The following is a 19,483-nucleotide window of genomic DNA, read 5'->3' on the forward strand; positions in this document are numbered from 1 at the left end:
GCTCCTTTCTCGTATGGAGCACTGTTGGTGTGGTCTGCAAAGGGCTACCTCACTTTCAGTGACGCCTCTGCCCAGCAGCACCGCACTCTTCCTTTTCCCTCCACCGCTACCTCTCTGCTCCCATTGTTAGGACCAGCTCCCTTTGGAGGCACGCTGGGAAGCGTAGTCGCACTCTCTGCTGGTTAAACCAGTTGAGCAGCCGGGTAAACTTAGCTGCTAGAGGTGGTGTCCTGTCTGGGAGATCAGCTCGCCTCTCCGAGGAGCAATCTGGGATTTGCAGTTTCCAGCGCTTTAAGCCGGCCTGCTGGGACAGGACTCCCGGACTCTAATCCTCCCGCAACGCGGAGTCTCGCGCGTTCTGATGGCGTCACTAGGATCGCGCAACTCCTGAGAGTCACTGGTAGTTCTCGAGGAGAGTCCCGCTCGAGGTTGTTGCGAGTCAAGAACTACATTTCCCAGGAGCCCACGCGGCGGCGCGCCAAAGGCCGCCCGGGGCCGTGATTGGCTGGCGAGCCGGCCGCACGCGGAGGCGCTCAAGGAGCAGCTCTGTTGCGACAGAGGCCGAGCGGCGAGGCCCCGTGAGTTGAGGGGGAAGGGGAGCCGGAGGGGAGGAGAGTGCGGACCCGTGAGCAGGAAGCGGGAGGAGAAGCGGAAGGGAGATCAGGGTCGGGATGGAAAGGGCCGAAAGGGAAAAGAACTGGCCCAGGCAGAGACGGAGACGCGCGGGTTGTGGGGGAGGCTAGGGGCAGTGAGCGCGGAGACCCTTTGGGACCCGTCGCGGAGGACGCGTGGCTCCCGGGGAGAAACCGCGCCGCAGTCGGTGGGGTGGAGGGGAACGACCAAAGCCAGGTCCGGGACGAACTCCTGGCGAAGACCCGAAAAGGAGGCGGCCGGCTGAGGTGCGCGAGCGCCAAGTTGGGAAACTAGAGACTAGGGGCAGAGCGGTTCCTCACCGAAGGCCCTGGGGGAAGAGCGCATCCAAGTGAGGCCGGCGGTGGGGATTGGCGCGCGAGCCCAAAGGGAGGAGACGAGACTGGAAGACCCGGTCGAGAGAGTGTGAAGGGGCCCTGACAAAGTTGGCAGAGGCAAGGCTGGGACAGAGTGGAGCACCAGAGGCTTGATAGGAAAATTCCAGGGAGGGATGGACTACTTCTCAGACATTCTTACCAGTAAGTTTAGAATTTTGGAGTATCTGTTTCCTTTTTCTTCAGACTCCTGAAAGAACAGTAACTACCCCCGTGCCTCATCACCATGCCCTCCGACCTGGCCAAGAAGAAGGCAGCCAAAAAGAAGGAAGCTGCCAAAGCTCGACAGCGGCCCAAAAAGGGACATGAAGAAAATGGAGACGCTGTCACAGAACCTCAGGTGGCAGAGGAGAAGAATGAGGAGGCCAATGGCAGAGAGGCCACAGGTGATGGAGGGGACTTGGGTGTATTTTCTGACCTGGTTGCCCCAGCCGAAATCAGAATTTGGGGGGCAGAGGCAATGAAGAATGTGTCTAGTTGGGTGCGGGTTAATAGTCCTGTAATGTCAGCATTCGGGAGGCGAAGGCAAATAATAGAGGGTTTGAGGGCAGCCTGGGCTTCTTTTACAGAATAAAAGTCACAACACACATGTCTTTATATGCCATGAAACCTTTTAGTGACAACCAAACCCATAAAGTTGGAGATAGTGCCACCTTGTTACCAATCAAGGAAACTGAACTGAAGTGGCCAGCACAAACGGGAGTTGCCAATCCACCCCATGCCATAGCAGACAATGGCAGAAAAGCAACTTCCTATCCCTCTTCTCAGTTTTTCTTCCGTCCTGTGGGGGTGAGCGTGTCAGGCTTTCCTATATGGCGGTACCCTTGATGTCACGGGGATGGTGATCATACTAATGAGAGGAACTGGCTGTTTCATGCTGTTCTGTGAAGTTCTGAGAAAACAGCCGTGCTTTTGGTGCGTTTGGGGGGATGTACTGAGCTTTTCTCCATACTAGCTGTGCTGCTCACCCATGCTATAAACAGGTTGCTTTCAGAAAATCTATTTTCTGGTTTCCCTTCTCTGTTGCTGTGAAAAAAAAAAAAAAACACTGATGGAAAGCAATTTGAGAGGAAAAAGTTTACTTCTCTGACATGCCCAGGTTACAGCCCATCTTGGAAGGAAGAAAGGCAGGATTGTGGAGGAACGCTGCTTACTGGTTTGCTCAGCTAGCTTTCGCCTGTAGCCCACACCCACCTAGCTAGGGGTGGCACTGGGCAGTCTGGTGAAGGCCGTCTTTATTGGGGTTCCCTCTTTGCAGGCCTTTGTGAAGGTGATAGCTGAAGTTAACTATGACGAGGAGGGGAACATGACAGTGCATAATAGTGAGCATCCCAGTTTAAGGCCTGGGTCTTCACCACCCCTGAAACCTGGCTGCACAGTCCTGGGGCTGCATGTGGACTGCTCCTTGTCCCTTTGATGTTACCACATTTTTTATCCTTCCATGCATTAAGTTTTGGTATCTTATTGTTTGCACAAGCTGTATGTGACATTTTCTCTCAAAGCCTGGTTCAGTATGGCAGTGCCTTCTGATGACAGCTAACATCAGTCGTGTTCCTGTTCGCTCTCCCCTGTGCCATTTTGCAGTGTTACTTATATCTCTTATAGTCATCTCACTTGTTTATATGGATATGCAGGGACCATGTTTTGAGGTGTGTGTGTGTGAGAGAGAGAGAGAGACTTGTACCACAGATAAACACTAAACATTTGAGACATAATAACATTAATAATGGAACAGAAATAATAGAAAGTAGAGTTAAAAACGACTGATAGTGGTAAGAATTGTCTCTAAAGTAAGATTTCTAGAAGGAAGCTAGTGGATCCTGGCTGGAGTTGTGGACGGTGGGGAAGTTAAGCACAGTGGGAGGGCAAGAGAACTCAGAATCAGAGAGTGCATAGTAAAACTTGTCTGTGAAAGCAGGGTGCTGGGCAAGTCTTGTCGTGTGTACTGATGTAAAGCTCTCAGAACTCTAGAGTCTGTTTCAGATAACCTGAGCTCAGGTCCTGTGGAACGGCCTGTTTGACCCCCATCTGAGTCTGACAACACCTCCCCAAATTACATCTGTCTCTAGAAGTGGATATGCTGACCAAGGAGCTAGAGGACTTTGAGATGAAGAAAGCTGCTGCTCGCGCTGTCACCGGCGTCCTGGCCTCTCACCCCAACAGTACTGATGTCCACATCATCAACCTCTCTCTCACCTTTCACGGTCAAGAGCTGCTCAGTGACACCAAGCTAGAACTAAACTCAGGCCGTCGTTACGGCCTCATTGGCTTAAATGGAATTGGTGAGGCCCTCAGAGAGCAAAGTGGGAGGGTTCTCTTTCTTGGCTCATCTGTTACTCAGTATGTATTTAACACTAGCAAAGCAAGGAATTAATTCTATGAGTGGGGACCAGACATGCGATTTATGACACAGCCGTGTGCAGTAAGTACCAAGTGAGTAGTTTTTGACAGAAGGTGCTAGAAGAGTTGGTGGGGGAAATGGAGATGGGGAATAATGTGTGAAGCCATTGTAAAAGAACAGGACCTCACAGGAAGCAGTAGCACAGGACTTGACCTTGGAAAGGGAATCCTGCGAGTGAAGGATAGTGGGATCTGAGTGAGTGGGTGGAACCAAGGAAGGCCCTTAAAAGAGTGTGGACCCTGCTTTGTCTTCATGTCACTCTCAGGAAAGTCCATGCTGCTCTCCGCTATTGGGAAGCGTGAAGTGCCCATCCCTGAGCACATAGACATCTACCATCTGACTCGTGAGATGCCTCCTAGCGAGAAAACACCCTTGCAGTGTGTGATGGAGGTGGACACAGAGCGGGCCATGCTGGAGAGGGAAGCTGAGCGCTTAGCTCATGAGGATGGTAAGGCTCTATACCCAGGGGCGGGCTGGGCTTCCTCCTGGAGCCCTTGGGGAGCTGATGGTTATGTACCACCACAGCGGAGTGTGAGAAACTCATGGAGCTCTATGAGCGGCTGGAAGAGCTGGACGCCGACAAAGCCGAGATGAGGGCCTCGAGGATCTTACATGGATTGGGTTTCACACCTGCCATGCAGCGCAAGAAGCTGAAAGACTTCAGTGGTGGCTGGCGGATGCGAGTTGCTCTTGCCAGGTGAGTTTGCTCCCTTTCCCTCTTTCTTTGGAGCCCCATCTCTTGGAGTGGAATGTTCATTCTGGTAGGACCGTAGACCTGGTAGCTGGTCAGTTTGTGCCAGCTGATGTGGCATGGACAGGTGTGTGCACTAGACTGTGAGTGTCCTGGCTGGGGTATTCAGAAATGCTTCCATGCTCAGTTCTGGGACTTCAGCACGTGTCCAGGAGTACTCCTGAGCAGACTCAAGTTAAACAGGAGAGCTTTTCTTTCACCTGACCCCCTTCCTGCTTTTTGTGCTTTCATCCTGCTAATTTTTATGATAGTAAAATATTAGACAGCCTTGATGTCCCCTGTCTTTTTACCCCTGGAAACCTGTGCTTACAATTGAGTTTCTATAGTCCAGCTACTTCCGTGCACTCCCCAGAGTGCCGAGTCGTGTTCATCTGGTTTCTGTTACAGCTATGAAGTAGCTGAGTGAGGCTGCACACTTTAGAAAGAAAAGAGGCTCGTGGTTCTGGAAGTACAAGGCAAAGGGGCCTCATTTGGTGGTAGTTTTGCTAGCAGAGTCCTGGAGTGTAGTGTAGGCTTCATGTGGTGGGAGAGACGGAAGTTCACGTGTCTGTCTTCTTGTCTCCTTATACAGCCATGAATGTGCTCATTGGCCTCTATCCTATGACTTTGCCTAATCCTGCTCACATTGCAGAGGCCAACCACCAACATTTAGATGCATTTCTACCCTCTTAATGTCTCTCAGTGGGGACTCCACGTGTATTCAAGCCATAGTTCTGATTAAGTGGATGGTCCTTCTGCATCACACCATTCCTGGGAAGCAGGTTGTTGAGGCTGTTCCATGGGTCTAGAGAGTTGCCCATGTCTTGAAACATGAGTGCAGTGGCTCCATTTGTTAACCTGAAGCTGCTCTGGCTGGCTTAGGAGCTTTGGAGACAACTCTCAGTTTGAGTATGATGCTCAGAAATATTCTTACCAGGTTCCCAAGAGTGGTGACTGCAGTCTGGAAGCCAGAGCTTTAGCTTGTTCCTTGACTTACCTGCATAAGAAAAGGACTTTGGGGCTGGAGAGATGGCTCAGAGGTTAAGAGCATTGGCTGCTCTTCTGGAGGACCCGGGGTTCTATTCCGAGCACCCATATGGCAGCTCACAACTGTCTGTAAACTCCAGCTGCAGGGGATACAACACCATCATACAGACATGCAGGCAGAACACCAATATACACAAAATAAGGATAAATAAATCATTTTTTAAAAAAAGAAAGAACTTTGGGTGCTTGTTGGAGTCTGGAAGCCCCATCCATTGTCTAACTAGGATGGTTGTTACCTTGCTAACTTGTTTCCTCTTGTGCTCTGATGCCCACCAGCTGCCTGCCATTTCAAACCTCACAGGTGCGAAAGACCTTCTCAGCCTTACCTGTGGGCTGCATCCCTATAACTCACTTTCTGCCTTTCAGTCCTGAGTTGTGGAGACCCTTCTTTCTCTGAGGTAGAAAACAGAGATTACTGTTGTGGAATATTTGTTTAACTCTGTAAAGATATGTTACATTTTGCATAATATTTGTTAACTGAGTAAAGATGTGTTACATTGTTTCACCTTGCCTGCCTAAGGCATTGATCAGTAGAATAAAAAGCTGAAAGGCCAATAACTAGGCAGGAGAGAGATGGGGGGTGCTTTTGGGCAGAGAAAATAAGTAGGAGAGGACGAGGGAGAAAAGGAGGGAGATGCCAGACAGACACAGAGGAAGCAGGAAAGTATGATATACACAGTGAAAAAAAGGCAAAAGGCCACGAGGCAAAACTTAGATGAAGAGAAACGGGTTAAGTTAAGATATAAGAGCCAGTGAGACAAGTGCAAGTTAAGGCCGAGCATTGGTAATTAATAAGTCTCTGTGTCATGGTTTGGGGGCTGCAATCCAAGAAGCCTGCTACAGATTAACTTGAGGATTCAGTCCAGACCTGACCGGTATTGTGGCAGACAAGCTGTGCCTTCCATTCAGCATTCAGGGTGCCTCTTGTTCCCTTTTGTGTCCTTCAGAGCCCTCTTTATTCGGCCTTTCATGCTGCTTCTGGACGAGCCTACCAACCACCTGGACCTGGATGCTTGTGTGTGGCTGGAAGAGGAACTTAAGACGTAAGGGGTGGGACTGGGAGCCACAGATCCTGAGGGGTCAGTAGCACAGTGCAAAGAAAATAGGTGCCCAGAAGCTGCCCTGATGAGTGTGAAAGGAGACCAGAGAGGCCAGATGTAGCCAGTGCCAAATGCAGTTAGAGTAGACCTTTCTGTTTCATTGGGGTGTTTTTGTAAGTCTGAAATGTATGAGCCTTTAAAACCAAAACCTTTTGTTTTTCCTATGTCTGAAGTACATCTTTATTAAAGACAATGTTTAATTGTATGTATATATCTGTGTATGTGCATGCACAAACACAAATCATGTAACGTGAGTCCCATACTTTATGACGTGGTGATAAAGAAAAATATTACCAAATATGATCATGGTTCTTTATAACCAAAGAACTGAGTAGCTTGGAATATTGTCTCAGCTTTAAAAGGAAACAGTAGTATTTACCTCAGTGCTGTCTCAAAAGAAAGGGCTAATGTTTCTCTTATGGAATAGGTTTGAGTTGGCCTAGCCCATAGTTCTGGATACGTTTTATTTAAATATTGTATATACAAACTTCACTACTGCTCCATCTCTACTCCGTTCTGCTGACAGAACAGAAGACTCGGGCTCAGGCTCTCTTACCACTGACAGGCTCCAGGAGCTTTACTGAGGGAATGCAGTGCTGCCTAACTCCCTGCTGGCTGCAGGAGCAGCCAGGGCACTTGGGTGTGAGGGTGGGAAAGGGTGAGGGCTTTCTAGATGTGGCTATGTAGGCTTTTTTTTTTTGACCATTCTCTTGCTTGCAACCTTCCTGATTGGCTCTTTGGCTTCACAGTTTCAAGCGCATCCTGGTCCTCGTGTCCCATTCCCAGGACTTTCTGAATGGGGTCTGTACCAATATCATCCACATGCACAACAAGAAACTAAAGTATTACACAGTGAGTGGTCTTTGGCTCCTGCACCTACTTCTTCTTTGGATTTGTTATTAAATATATTAAATACCAAAACAGCCTTTTTTTTGTTTGGTTTTGTTTTTTTGTTTTTTGTTTTTTGAGACAGGGTTTCTCTGTAGCTTTGGAGCCTGTCCTGGAACTAGCTCTTGTAGACCAGGCTGGTCTCGAACTCACAGAGATCCGCCTGCCTCTGCCTCCCGAGTGCTGGGATTAAAGGCATGCACCACCACCGCCCGGCTAGGTTCTTTTTTTTTTTTTTTTTTTTTTTTTTTTTTTTTGGTTTTTCGAGACAGGGTTTCTCTGTGGCTTTGGAGTAGGTTCTTTTTTATATATATAATTTATTTAACTTTATTTCATGTGCGTTGGTGTGAAGGTGTCAGATTCCCTGGGACTGGAGTTATAGACAGTTGTGAGCTGCCATGTGGGTGCTGGGAATTGAACCTGGATCCTGAAAGAGGAGCCAGTGCTCTTAACCTCTGAGCCATCTCTCCAACCCCCCAAAACAGCCTTTTAAAGAAGTCCTGCAGCCCTTATTTTAGTTCCAAAGCCTTTGCACTTGACCATAGTCTACAGTTGGCAGCTGCTGTATGTGTGTGTGTTTGCCTTACACAAAGAAGTTGACTTCTTTCAGTGCCTGGGGAAGGAGCTGGTCCTGCTGCAGCTCCTGAGCTGCTGCCTTCACTAGTGTGAGAGTTTGGTGCACAGGAAAATACATTAGTATCTTAGCAGTCTCCCTGTTGTGCTTTGTCTTTTTATTTTTAAAAATATTTGTTTTTATTACTGTTTTTAATTATGTGTACCTGTGTGGGGGTTTGTATAGGTGTGGGTGTCTTTGCTCTGTTGGATCCTCTGTGGAGTGAGAGGCAGTTGTGAGCACTGGTGTGTGTGTGTGTGTGTGTGTGTGTGTGTGTGTGTGTGCTGGGAATCTAATGAACACACATGCCCATACCACTAAATAAAGAAAAATGTAATAAATTTTTATGTGTGTGAAAAATAGAGCCATGTGTTGGCATCTACATGACCCAGCACTGTTGGCTGAAGTGTTAATGGTTTTACCAGCCTGGATTCCACAGTGAGCATCAGTTTCAGACGGGAAATGGGAAAACAGACCTTTACATTCATAGTCACAATCACTGTGGGAGCATTAATAGATTTTTTTTTAAAGATTTATTTATTTAGTATGTATACAGTGTTCTGGTGCCTGCAGGCCAGAAGAGGGCACCAGATCTCACTACAGATGGTTGTGAGCCACCATGTGGTTGTTGGGAATTGAACTCAGGACCTCTGGAAGAGCAGCCAGCGTCTTAACCTCTGAGCCATCTCTCCAGCCCCATTAATAGAGTCTTATCACCTTCCAAAATTCTGTTTATTTGTAGAAAATATTATTTATAGATACACTCTATCTTTAATCATCTAGAGTCTAAGTTCTTATATGTATGGGTGTTCATTGCCTATATAGTCTCTACGTGTGTCATGTGCAGTGCCCAGTGAGGCCAGAAGAGGGTGTTAGATCCCGTGAAACTGAGCTGTGAACATGGATGGTTTGAGCCACCATGTGGGTGCTGAGAATTGAGCCAGGTTCCTTTGGAAAAGCAGCCAGTGCTCTTAACCACTGAGCCTCCAGCCCCTCTTAGGAGTAATGTTTAATAATCATATTTTTCAGGTTACTTTTAAAATTAGCAACTGCTTTCTAGATGAATATACAGTCTGCCTCTTTAGTGGCCTGTTTGTTGTTTTTTTTTTTGTTTTGTTTTTTTTTTTTTAGTGGATGACTATCTTGAGTCTTGGGCTTTGGTTCAGTTAGAAGCCATGGCAATCCAATTGGCCATGATCCTAAGTCCAGGTGGTTTGTTTCCCTTGTTGGGGACAATCCTTATTACCCATAAGTGGCATTAGCCTCTAGGTGGGCTCTAATAGGTGGTTGAGGGCCTGAGCTCCATGGTGTCTGCATGACTGTATCCAGGGCTTCTGGTTAATCTTTGGATTTGCCATGGATCTTGGGTTGGCTGAGTAAAAGACATGGAATTGAAAATAAACATCCATACATTTCCGGTTAGGCTGTAGCATGACTTAGTGGTACACATTTGCCTAATGTGTCATGTTAGTGTCCTGGGTTCCGTCCTCAAGACTGCAGAAATAAACACCAGGTTCTAGGTTAGCACGTACTGCTTTAATGCAGTTCCTCTCTTATTACTGCTTAGACTTAGAGCAAAGCCAATCAGTGATGCTGTCACCCTCTAATCTGAGTGAGAAGCCAGGACTGAGCCCTGGGTAACGCTGCCACCTTGCCTGGGCTATCCCCCACAGGGTAATTATGATCAGTATGTGAAGACACGGCTGGAGCTGGAGGAGAACCAGATGAAGAGGTTTCACTGGGAGCAGGACCAGATTGCACACATGAAGGTAGGGAAGTTACACTGCTGCTGCCGTTCTCCACTTGTATTGGGAAGTGATTGGGGGCTGGGAGAAGCTGGGAAGGAACGTGGGTCATTTCTTACTCCAGGTTAAACGGTTAATGCTGGGTGTGGTGGCGCACGCCTTTAATCTCAGTACTTGGGAGGCAGAGGCAAGTTGATCTCTGAGTTTGAGGCCAGCCTGGTCTACAGACTGAGACCCAGGACAGCCAGGGCTACACAGAGAAACCCTGCCACAAACAAACAAACAAAACAAAACAGAGGGGCTGGAGAGATGGCTCAGTGGTTAAGAGCACTGACTACTCTTCCCGAGGACCCAGGTTCAATTCCCAGCACCCACATGGCAGCTCACAACTGTCTGAAAATCCAGTTCCAGGGGATCTGACACCTTCACACCAATGCACATAAAATAAAGTTAAATAAACCATAATTTAAAAAAAAAAAAAAACAGAAAAGGCAACTGCTTGTGGTGTTCTGTGCACATGCACACCCTAAGCCCCAGCGTGGTCTCCTGTACACCCTTTAAGCCTTTTCTTGTCACTCACACACACTTCAAGCCCTCTTCTGGTCTCTTTCAGAACTACATTGCCAGGTTTGGCCATGGCAGTGCCAAGCTGGCCCGGCAGGCTCAAAGCAAAGAGAAAACGCTACAGAAAATGATGGCCTCGGGACTGACCGAGAGAGTTGTGAGTGACAAGGTGAGGTCTGGTGGTTAGATTAGGTGGCTGAGGCATGGGTTAGGAAAAGCACTGACATAAATACCTTCTCTTCTTAGACGCTGTCATTTTATTTCCCACCGTGTGGTAAAATCCCACCACCTGTCATTATGGTGCAGAACGTGAGCTTCAAGTATACAAAAGACGGGGTGAGTATAGGCCAGAGCACATGTAAAGAGCCTGTGTGTAGCTTGGGGGCCGGGTATATTTTGCATGGGCAGTTTCAGCAGTGGAAGCCTCTCCCATTTTTGCTGCCTGTATCTGCTGATCTTTACCAGGGAGGGGACGATTTTCAGGCTTAACAGATGGAAGCAGTGGGTTGGGATCAGCTTTGACAGTGATACCTCCTCCATTCTCTCCACCTACGGAGTTGGCATGCCAGGCTGAGCAAATTCAAGTGCTAACCTTTGTTCCCCCCCCCCCTCTCTTTAACCCACCTCAGCCTTGCATCTACAATAATCTAGAGTTTGGCATTGACCTTGACACACGAGTGGCTCTGGTAGGACCCAATGGTGCAGGGAAGTCCACTCTGTTGAAGCTGCTAACTGGAGAGGTAATGGTGTCAAGGTGGTTCTGGTACCTTCATTAAGGAAGAAGGGAGTGAGTAAGTGCTCTGGTGGGTGAATGAGCCACCTGGAGGAGCTGGGGCAGTGCTGGGCCAGGGAGGGTGGGTGGGGAAGAGTCTGTACGACCGTGAATGCATGCATGTGACAGTGTTCGTTAGGCAGTAAGGACAGGGCACCTATACCTTGGAATTTCTTTAGAGAAAATGTATTTTGTGCCTACATCAAGTGCCTTATTGATGTATTATACAGTGGGCCTTTCATGTCCACCTAGTAAACTGCTGCGTATCTTTGCCTCCCTTAAGAGTCTGTTTCAGTGAGTCTTCCTAAGTTTATACTTTTACACCTGTTTTATTGTGTGTGCATTCACATGTGGTCAGAGGACAGTTGTGGGTGTCAGTTCTCACTTTCCACCACGTGGGTTCCAGATCAGCTCAGGCTGTCAAGGTTGGCAGCTTATTTAATCCACTGAGTATCTGCACCGAAGAGTGCCTCGACGGTAGTCTGTGTGTTAGCGAAGTAGATCGATGGGAAGGTTGTCGAGCCATGTACATGTGTTAGAGTCTGTTTGGGTTTCCTTTTTGGCAAGTTTGCTTTTCTGATTCTACTTAACTTTTTCCTAGCTTCTACCTACAGATGGAATGATCCGGAAGCATTCTCACGTCAAGATAGGACGTTACCATCAGGTACAGGCCCGGCGTCAGTGTTGGGGGTCCAAGCCCCTCCTCTGGGAACATCCGCTTCTGCTTCTCCCTGCTTCTTGAATCCTGAGCAAGTACCTTTTAGGGTAGGCCCCTGTCACACCAAGTGGCCTCCATTAGGAGAAGGTTTCCCCCAAATATGGTGGTCTTGTTTTCTCTGCAGCACTTACAGGAGCAGCTGGACCTGGACCTTTCACCATTGGAGTATATGATGAAGTGCTACCCAGAGATCAAGGAGAAGGAGGAGATGAGGAAGATCATTGGGAGATACGGCCTCACTGGGAAACAGCAGGTGAGAGAGGAGGGTGGGAAGGACCCAATGTGACTCAGAGGCTATGACGGTCAGGGAGCGCTCCTCACACCTAGTTTTGGGAGTGATCCCAGAGTCTCCTCTATTTCTTTCTTCTAAAGTGCCATGTACTTTATGAGGTATGAGGCTGTAGGAAAGGATAGTGAGCGGGGCTCTTGACAGGCTCTTGAGCCAGAGTGCATGAGAGAACTAGAAAACAGATGTGAAACTGCAGGGTCCCTGGATCATGTCATTGCATCAGAACTGACATGCTGATTTTAAGAGGCTGAGTGGTCCTGTTCCCAGGTATCCCCTGTCAGACCTCAAGACTAACAGACTGGCCGGTGTCTTGCTGTATGATTTTGGATCATCCTAGGCTCATGTCTTGCAATAAATAAATAAATAAATAAATAAATAAATAAATAAATAAATAAATAAATAAATAAAGGCGATAATGGCAGCGGGAGCCAGAGAGGGGAAAGAGGACTCATGCTGCATGGCAGGTGTAAAACCAAGTTTTTACGTCATGGTTCCTCTAGGTGAGCCCAATCCGGAACCTGTCAGATGGGCAGAAGTGCCGAGTGTGTCTGGCCTGGCTGGCCTGGCAGAACCCTCACATGCTGTTTCTGGACGAGCCTACCAATCACCTGGACATCGAGACCATTGATGCACTGGCAGATGCCATCAATGAATTTGAGGGTGGCATGATGCTAGTCAGCCACGACTTCAGACTCATCCAGCAGGTGGGTGTGACCTGAGCACAGACAGAATGGAGTGTGGGTAGAAGATTGTGTGAATCACTGGCAGCCTGTGGAGGGCATAACATGTTTGCTAAATTCAGGGAACGGCTCAGGTCCTTGTGACAGCCAGGTCTCATGACTCTGTAGGGATAGTAATTAACTTGGTCTAGGTGACCCAAATGAGGAAATCAGACTTTTATTACTGTCTCAAGATTCTTCAGCCCAAAAATAAGTGTTGTAGTAAGAAGAATCTGGATTATGAGGAGGAAAGGCGGCTGGCTGTTTCTGAGTTTATAAAGAAGCAAGGGTAGAACCATGGCTCACGAAGCCTCTGAACAGATCAGGAGTCTGTTGGAGACCTCACAGTGAGGTATGGCACAGCAGGATCTGGCTTGGAAAATTCTGGAATGCTGGTTCTAGTGCTCTTGAGTAAAATACCCCCAGATAAGGGTTTGGGCAGGGCCTCAGAGGAAAGTCTGTTTCATTCGGGAAGCCTCATACAATGCCTGGTGGTGGGGAGGGTGCCGAGGACTGGCTGTATTGAGCCCAGCATCTGCTTTCAGGTTGCACAGGAGATTTGGGTCTGTGAGAAGCAGACAATCACTAAGTGGCCTGGAGACATCTTGGCCTACAAGGAGCACCTCAAATCCAAGCTGGTAGATGAGGAGCCCCAGCTCACCAAGAGGACCCACAACGTGTGAGCCCTCAGCCAGGCTTGGGTCAGGAATGCCACTGGAGACTTCCAGTTGACACCTGACCAGCCACTCAGGACAGGACCCTGGGGCTGTACTCCCGCATTGCTGCAATACTGCCCCCAGCCTCTCCCTCAGCCTGCCTTTGCTGCATCTTATCTCCAGCTGTCCGTTTCCCATCTTCTTTCCATTTGGATCTGTGTCTGGACTTGGCTGGCTGTTCACTCCAGACCTTCACTGGCTACCTTGTCCTGAGAGATGCAGCCAGGGGTCCCTGGGTTAACCCAAGGGCGCAAGCCCGGGTCTGGCCCTGGAAGGATTCAAGAGCCTTGTTTTATGGGTTTTGGTGATGTTGGGGGAATACTGCCAGCCCATCACCCCCGTTCCTTATTGCTTCTGGTTTGGAGCCCTGGGCCAGGGCTGTAGTCCTGGTCAATATTTTAATAATTATTTAACTGTAGATCTGTGTGTCATCTACAAAGTGTCCAATAAAGAGGAAGCCACAGTCCCTCCTTCCTGGGTCTCTCGAGTATTCTTTCTCTCCCTGAAGTTAGCATTCCCTTCCCCTCAGCAGCCATGGGCCTGAGAAGACAGAAGTCTGTCCCTCTAGAGCTGCAGAAACGTACTGCTCCCCCAACCTATCCTGTCCAGACCAAGCTTTCCCTCAGGCCTGTGTTTCAGGAGACTTGGCTGTGGAGAGGGTTCATCAGGTCACAGGGGTGGACCATGACAACTTTTTGACAGTGATGGACGCAGCTAGGAGCTAACGTTCCTAACCAGTTTCCTGGTGTGTGGTCATGGACCATACTTTACAGTGTGGAGTGCTCTTGTCACCACTCACCTCACATAGGTGGGCTGTTAAAAGTCCAGGTTCCTCGTGTATACCTGTCAGTTGGTGGAGTGGGAGATGCAGAATCTGGGGTCTGCATGTGCAGTTCTGGACTGGCAGGAGTCTTTGTCTGTCTAGCCTTTTGGAACTTTGAGGCTTCGTGTCAGCAGGCACTACCATATCCACATTACTCGGGGTGGTTGTTACCCCTGAAACCTTAGTGGCCACCTTTGTTGGAAAGCATACCAACCATTTTAAAGTATTTATTAATAGCACATCTAAGAGCTTACAAGGAGCATCCAATCAAGTGGGAAAGGCTATAAATCAATTCTAAATTGTGGTTTGGAGACTAGGAGAGTCAGAAGTACTCAAGGGGGGAGGGGGGATCTCTGACCACAGCCTAGAAAGGCAGGCTTAATCCTGTTCCTTAAAAAAAAGTGCCAAGGATCTGCCCTCCCCAGACGGTGAGGGCCCAGAGCTGCTTAGCAGAGGGACCAAGCCATCATCCCATTGAGAGCTGAGACTGGAAGGTCTCTGCTCCCAGAGGACTTGGCTCTGCTGCCTGGGCTGGGAGCAAAGTGGTCTGAATCGCCTGCCCTGAACCTGTAGACTTGGTTCAACAGAGCCGCTTGTCACTAAATCCAACTACCTATTTGTTATTAGGAAACTGGCTGTGGCACAGGCCTGGAATCCCAACACTAGAACGCTAGGGAGTTTGAGACCAGTCTGGGTTTCTGATGCTCTTTTACCTCTACCACCATCAAAAAGAAAAAAGACTGTGGCCCCTGGAGCTCAGGGTTGAAAGGACTTGGCATCTGAAGGAAGGGAAGTGTATGCAACCTCATAACCCAGTCAGCCCATTTGTCACCTACACCCACTCAGCAGGAGAAAACCAATCTGACCGTTTTAAGAATGCCTAGAAAGTCTGCAAATTATCTAAAATTAGCTGTGCCTTGTTTGGGATTCAGAACTGCCCTCGACCTGGAAGCAAACAGCAGCTGCGATGTCACCGGGTTTCTCTGAAATGCAGCAGGGGTGGCAGTGCTGCATGTTTTCACACAGCAGGTGGCATTTGCTGTGCACCCCCCACCACCAGTTTCTGATTTGGGGTGCCCTCTATTCCCAAAAGTTGGTCGTTTTCGAGCTGTTCCAGGATTCTGTAGTCACAGTGTTCAAGTACCTGTGGCTTAGCTCAGATCTAGGATCAAAATCCGGCAAAAGGGTTGGGTCAGGCATGGACTCCAGAGGGTAGCTGACAGCCTGGTTACCTCACTGAGCTGAGAGTTGCCGTTCACCCACGTGGCCCTAATAACAAGATGACCAAGATCTTGACCAGCTGCAGCCTTCTGCTGGCAGGAATGGCCAGAGCAGTGGCTGGTAAGGTACCCAGCCAGCTCGGACTCCCCCACTGGCTTAGCCACCTGTCTCCCACTTTACACTGACCAAATCCCCTTCAGAAGTCTCTGTGACAGAAAAAGACATACACATAGAGAAGTGTCTTACTCAAAGTCAAAGTAATTTGTGGTCAGCCCAGACCATCCATCCATAGGTCACCTACCTCCTGGTCCAGCGATGCAGTAACTGCCATACAGATGTGCTTGCTAAACAGCAAGTTGCTCACCAAACACCAGTTAAGTGAACGTAGTCACCTCCAGGGATAACTCACTTATGCAGGGCTCTGAGATGCATTTGTAGAACAACACTCTTCACAATACACAGCAACCCTTGGTGTCAACTGTCACTCATCCATATTAGAGACAGCTGCATACATGTACTGATGAGAACAGCAAGATGCAGGTGCAGGGAAACAGTACAGTTAGACCTGAGTACCCAGGGCTGGCGAGATGGCTCAGCCGTGTCATGGGCTTGTTGCTCTCACAGGGGATCCGTGTTCAGGTCCTAGTTAGTACTCACCATTTTGGGTGGCTCTAGCTCCAGGGTCTCTCAGAACGGTATGCATGTGCATATACACAAACATAAAATCTAACAAAGACCCAGGGATCCCTAGCATGCATGTATAAAGCTGGGCACACCAGCACACTCCTGAAATCCCAGCCCTGGAGGAGCAGAGTCGGGAGGATTTCCCAGGGCCTGCTGGTCAGACAGTCTAACTCAATTGGTAGGCCCTAAATTCAGTGAGAGACCTTGTCTCAAAAAATAAGAGGGAAAACCTTGTGATCCATTAGATCCACTCAAATCAAACTAAGGATCAAAAGAAAGAAAAACAAAGTTGAAAAGGGGGGTAGAGGGAGAAATAAATTCAAGTATTCCTATAAAAATGCATAAACAAGCCAGGCAGTGGTGGTGCATGCCTTTCATCCCAGCACCATACGAGGCAGGTGGATCTGAGTTGGAGGCCAGCCACGTCTACACAGAGAAACCTGTCTTGAAAAACAAACAAAAAGCAAAGCAGCCAGGCATGGCATGGTAGTGTGTAGGCAGCACAGAGGAGGTTGAGGCAGGAAGGTTTAAAGGCAGCCCAAGCTACATAGTAAGAATCTGTCTTAGAAATTGTGTTGAACTGGACATGAGTTCAGTGGTCGCGCACTTCTCTGGCATGAAGAAAGCCCCAGGTTCCATCCCCAGTCCTGCAAACATAAATGCTCATGACCAGCTCATACATAGAGATACTGGTGTCAGGGACCACTGTGTTAATGGAAACTTTTAAGGAGAAACCAGGAAGCTGTGTTTCCACTTAACTCCTACCGTCAAATCTTTGGCAATAGATGGGGACAGTGGCATACCCCCGTTTAGGGAGAGTATTGCCCACATCAAGATGAGCTCATGGCCTTGGCAGAGGCACTGATGTCAGGGACTGTGTATTAGTAGGAGCTTTAGCTACAGAAAAAGTGTGTTAGGATTCTGCCTGTGCAAGTTCAAGGTCATCCTCATCTAAATGAGAGATTTGCATAAGGCTCTGAATTCAGTCACCACCAACACCCACTCCCCCAAACAAAAAATACATCTGCATTGTGCTATCTCCCAGCACAGTGACTGTTAACATAGGATACAATGACATGGATGAGAAATGAAGTCACAAACAGAGCTGGAGCAGCAGGTGGGTTGTGAGCTAACCAACACCCTGGTACTAGGAATCGAACACGGGTCCTCTGCAAGAGCCGCAAGCAAGCACTCAACTTCTGCGCCATCTCTCCAGCCTGAGTACTCAGGTCCCACTGCCCTGTCTCCCTGCCCCTGCATCTTGCGGTTTTCATCACAAATAAAGAAATGCCACTCACTGGCTTGCTCCATTCTCCTTGAGAGCCTTCATTAACGCAATGGTCCCTGACACCCACATCTCTGCTGAGGCCACGGGTTGATCACGAACTCTGTCCTAGTTGTTCTGTTGCTGTGTTAATCACGTGACCAAAAGCAGCTCAGAGAAGAAAGGTTTATTTCAGTTTACAGCTTTCATCCTTGTGGGAAGTCAAGGCAGGAACTCCCAAGCAGCAAAGAACGCAGAGCAGAAACCACAAAGGAATGTTGCTTACACGAGTACAGGGTCAAGTTCAGCTTCTTTCTTACACAGCCCAGGCCCCTCGGCCTAAGGATGGGACTGTTTGTAGCAGGCTGGGCCCTCCTACCTCTGTTAGCATTCAAGAAAATATCCCAGGCAAGAGGACAAGCCAATCTGATGGAGGCAGTTCCTCAATTGAGGGTCTCTCTTCCCAGGGGTATCAAGTTGACAGCCAAGGCTAGTCATCACAAGTCCTTTGGGGGTGACACCTTTTGAAGGCCACCTGGCTGGCCCAGCCAGGCTGAGCACTGACTTCCTGGAAAGTCCAGACAGCTGTGTGTCTGTTGTTGCTTGGAGAGCTGGCCAAGCACGCTATGTCAGAGGGCATCGAGAGCGTCACCCAGTACACCAGCTCCGAGTGACACAGTTCCCGTGCACAGTGTTGAAAAAGAGATGTGACAAACCATGTGTTGTCCTCGGTGTTTAAAGCCACCAAAGGTGGAATCAGAACACCCTTCATAAAAACTGCTTTCTGGAGACATGCCCTAAGTGACAGGCGACGGAGCTGTGTTGATGAATGGCTGTCTAAACACAGTGAGCTGAAGCAGGGCCGGGGCTAGGACCAGGGGACTGTATTTACGCTGTTTCGTTTCTGGGCCCACAATCCCTAGGATGTGGGTTGGTGCCCTTAACTCTCATCCGTGCCATCGTACTCAGTGTGACAGCCACTGTGTTTGGACACTGCAGACTGATTTGTTTCTGCGGGGGAGGAGGGTGGTGGTGAACTCAGAGCCTTATTGTTTTGAGATACGGTTTCTTTTTTCTTGTTTGGATTTTCGAGACAGGGTTTCTCTATGTAGTCCTGGCTGTCCTGGAACTCACTCTGTAGACCAGGCTGGCCTTGAACTCACAAAGATCCGCCTGCCTTTACCTCCCAAGTGCTGAGATGAAATACAGGCACCACCACCACCTGGCTTTTGAGACAAGGTTTCGTGTAGCCAAAGTTAGCCTCAGTCTCCCTATTTAGCTGAGGATGACCTTGAACTCTGATCCTCCCTCAGCCCCCCTGGAGCTGAGATTGGGGTACGTACTACTGAGCTGTTTATCCAGACAGGGCTTTGTGCACGCTAGGCAAGCACTCCATTCACTGAGCTACAGCCCCAGTCTGCAAATGTGCGCTTCATGATATGAAAATAGGAGTGGTGGCTCACGTCTGTAATACCAGCACTCAGGAGGCACGGGCAGAGTTAACTCAAACTCAAGGCCAGCCCGAGCTACAAAGTACGTCACTCTACCTCAAAAAGAAATAACACATACAAATAATAATATTTCATATACACGTAAACTATAGGTTAGATCAATTTATAGATAACTGGCTATCCTAAATAGCCTAAAAGAGCACTATTTTATTTATTTATTTATTTAGGTTATTTTGGAGACAAAGTCTCACTATAGAGTCTTAACTGGACTGGAACTATATAGATCAGGTTGACCTTGAACTCACAGATCTACCCGCCTTTGCCTCCTGAGTGCTTGAATTTTAGAGGCATGTACCACCATGCCGACCTTATTGGATTTTTAACTTTCCTCTAATATTTTCTAATAATTTTTCCCCTCTCAACTTAAGGTGTTTATGAGATTCCTAAATTTTCTCCTTTGTGTTTTGAGACATTTGAAAAATGTTCACAGACACACAAAATTGCAGTTATAGTCTCCACTGGCCTGTCCTCCGCCTGGACCCCTGCTTGCCACACACACAAGCTTTCTCTTTCACCAGATTCCCTAAACACCCACCTACTCTCCTCTAAGTCTGGAGAGACTGAGCAGAGCAGGGGACTTACGTGGGCAAATTTAACACTCTGTGTGTTCGCCTTGTGGCAAATAGATCTGGCTTGTCATGAAAGGGCCCATC

At 48.4% G+C, this 19,483-nt stretch overlaps 1 protein-coding gene across 4 annotated transcripts; it reads left to right on the top strand.

Moving 5' to 3' along the window:
• Nucleotides 1-507: 507 nt before the first annotated feature.
• LOC119808024 (ATP-binding cassette sub-family F member 2) lies at nt 508-13,800 on the top strand. 4 transcript variants are annotated; one of them, XM_038320315.2, is made up of 15 exons: nt 508-578; nt 1,212-1,411; nt 3,095-3,307; nt 3,692-3,874; nt 3,952-4,123; nt 6,151-6,246; nt 7,053-7,155; nt 9,478-9,573; nt 10,163-10,282; nt 10,360-10,449; nt 10,743-10,853; nt 11,487-11,549; nt 11,728-11,856; nt 12,393-12,596; nt 13,157-13,800. In XM_038320315.2, exons 2-15 carry the CDS (start codon nt 1,252-1,254, stop codon nt 13,292-13,294), a joined length of 1,878 nt encoding a protein of 625 aa, XP_038176243.1. In that variant the 5' UTR covers nt 508-578; nt 1,212-1,251; the 3' UTR covers nt 13,295-13,800. The 4 variants fall into 4 exon arrangements, with proteins under 4 accessions (XP_038176243.1, XP_038176245.1, XP_038176244.1 ...); XM_038320317.2 differs by lacking the exon at nt 508-578 and adding an exon at nt 645-899; XM_038320316.2 differs by lacking the exon at nt 508-578 and adding an exon at nt 954-1,085.
• The last annotated feature ends 5,683 nt before the right edge of the window (nt 13,801-19,483 follow it).

This window comes from Arvicola amphibius, chromosome 2 (assembly GCF_903992535.2).
Source record: "Arvicola amphibius chromosome 2, mArvAmp1.2, whole genome shotgun sequence".
Lineage (NCBI taxonomy): Eukaryota > Metazoa > Chordata > Mammalia > Rodentia > Cricetidae > Arvicola > Arvicola amphibius.

Bases quoted from the DNA above. Each gene is read 5' to 3' on its own strand.
- LOC119808024 (XM_038320315.2), top strand. From the start codon at position 1,252: ATGCCCTCCGACCTGGCCAAGAAGAAGGCAGCCAAAAAGAAGGAAGCT. The intron at 3,308-3,691 runs GTGAGGCCCTCA...TGTCACTCTCAG, and splicing joins CATTGGCTTAAATGGAATTG to GAAAGTCCATGCTGCTCTCC. The intron at 3,875-3,951 runs GTAAGGCTCTAT...GTACCACCACAG, and splicing joins GCGCTTAGCTCATGAGGATG to CGGAGTGTGAGAAACTCATG.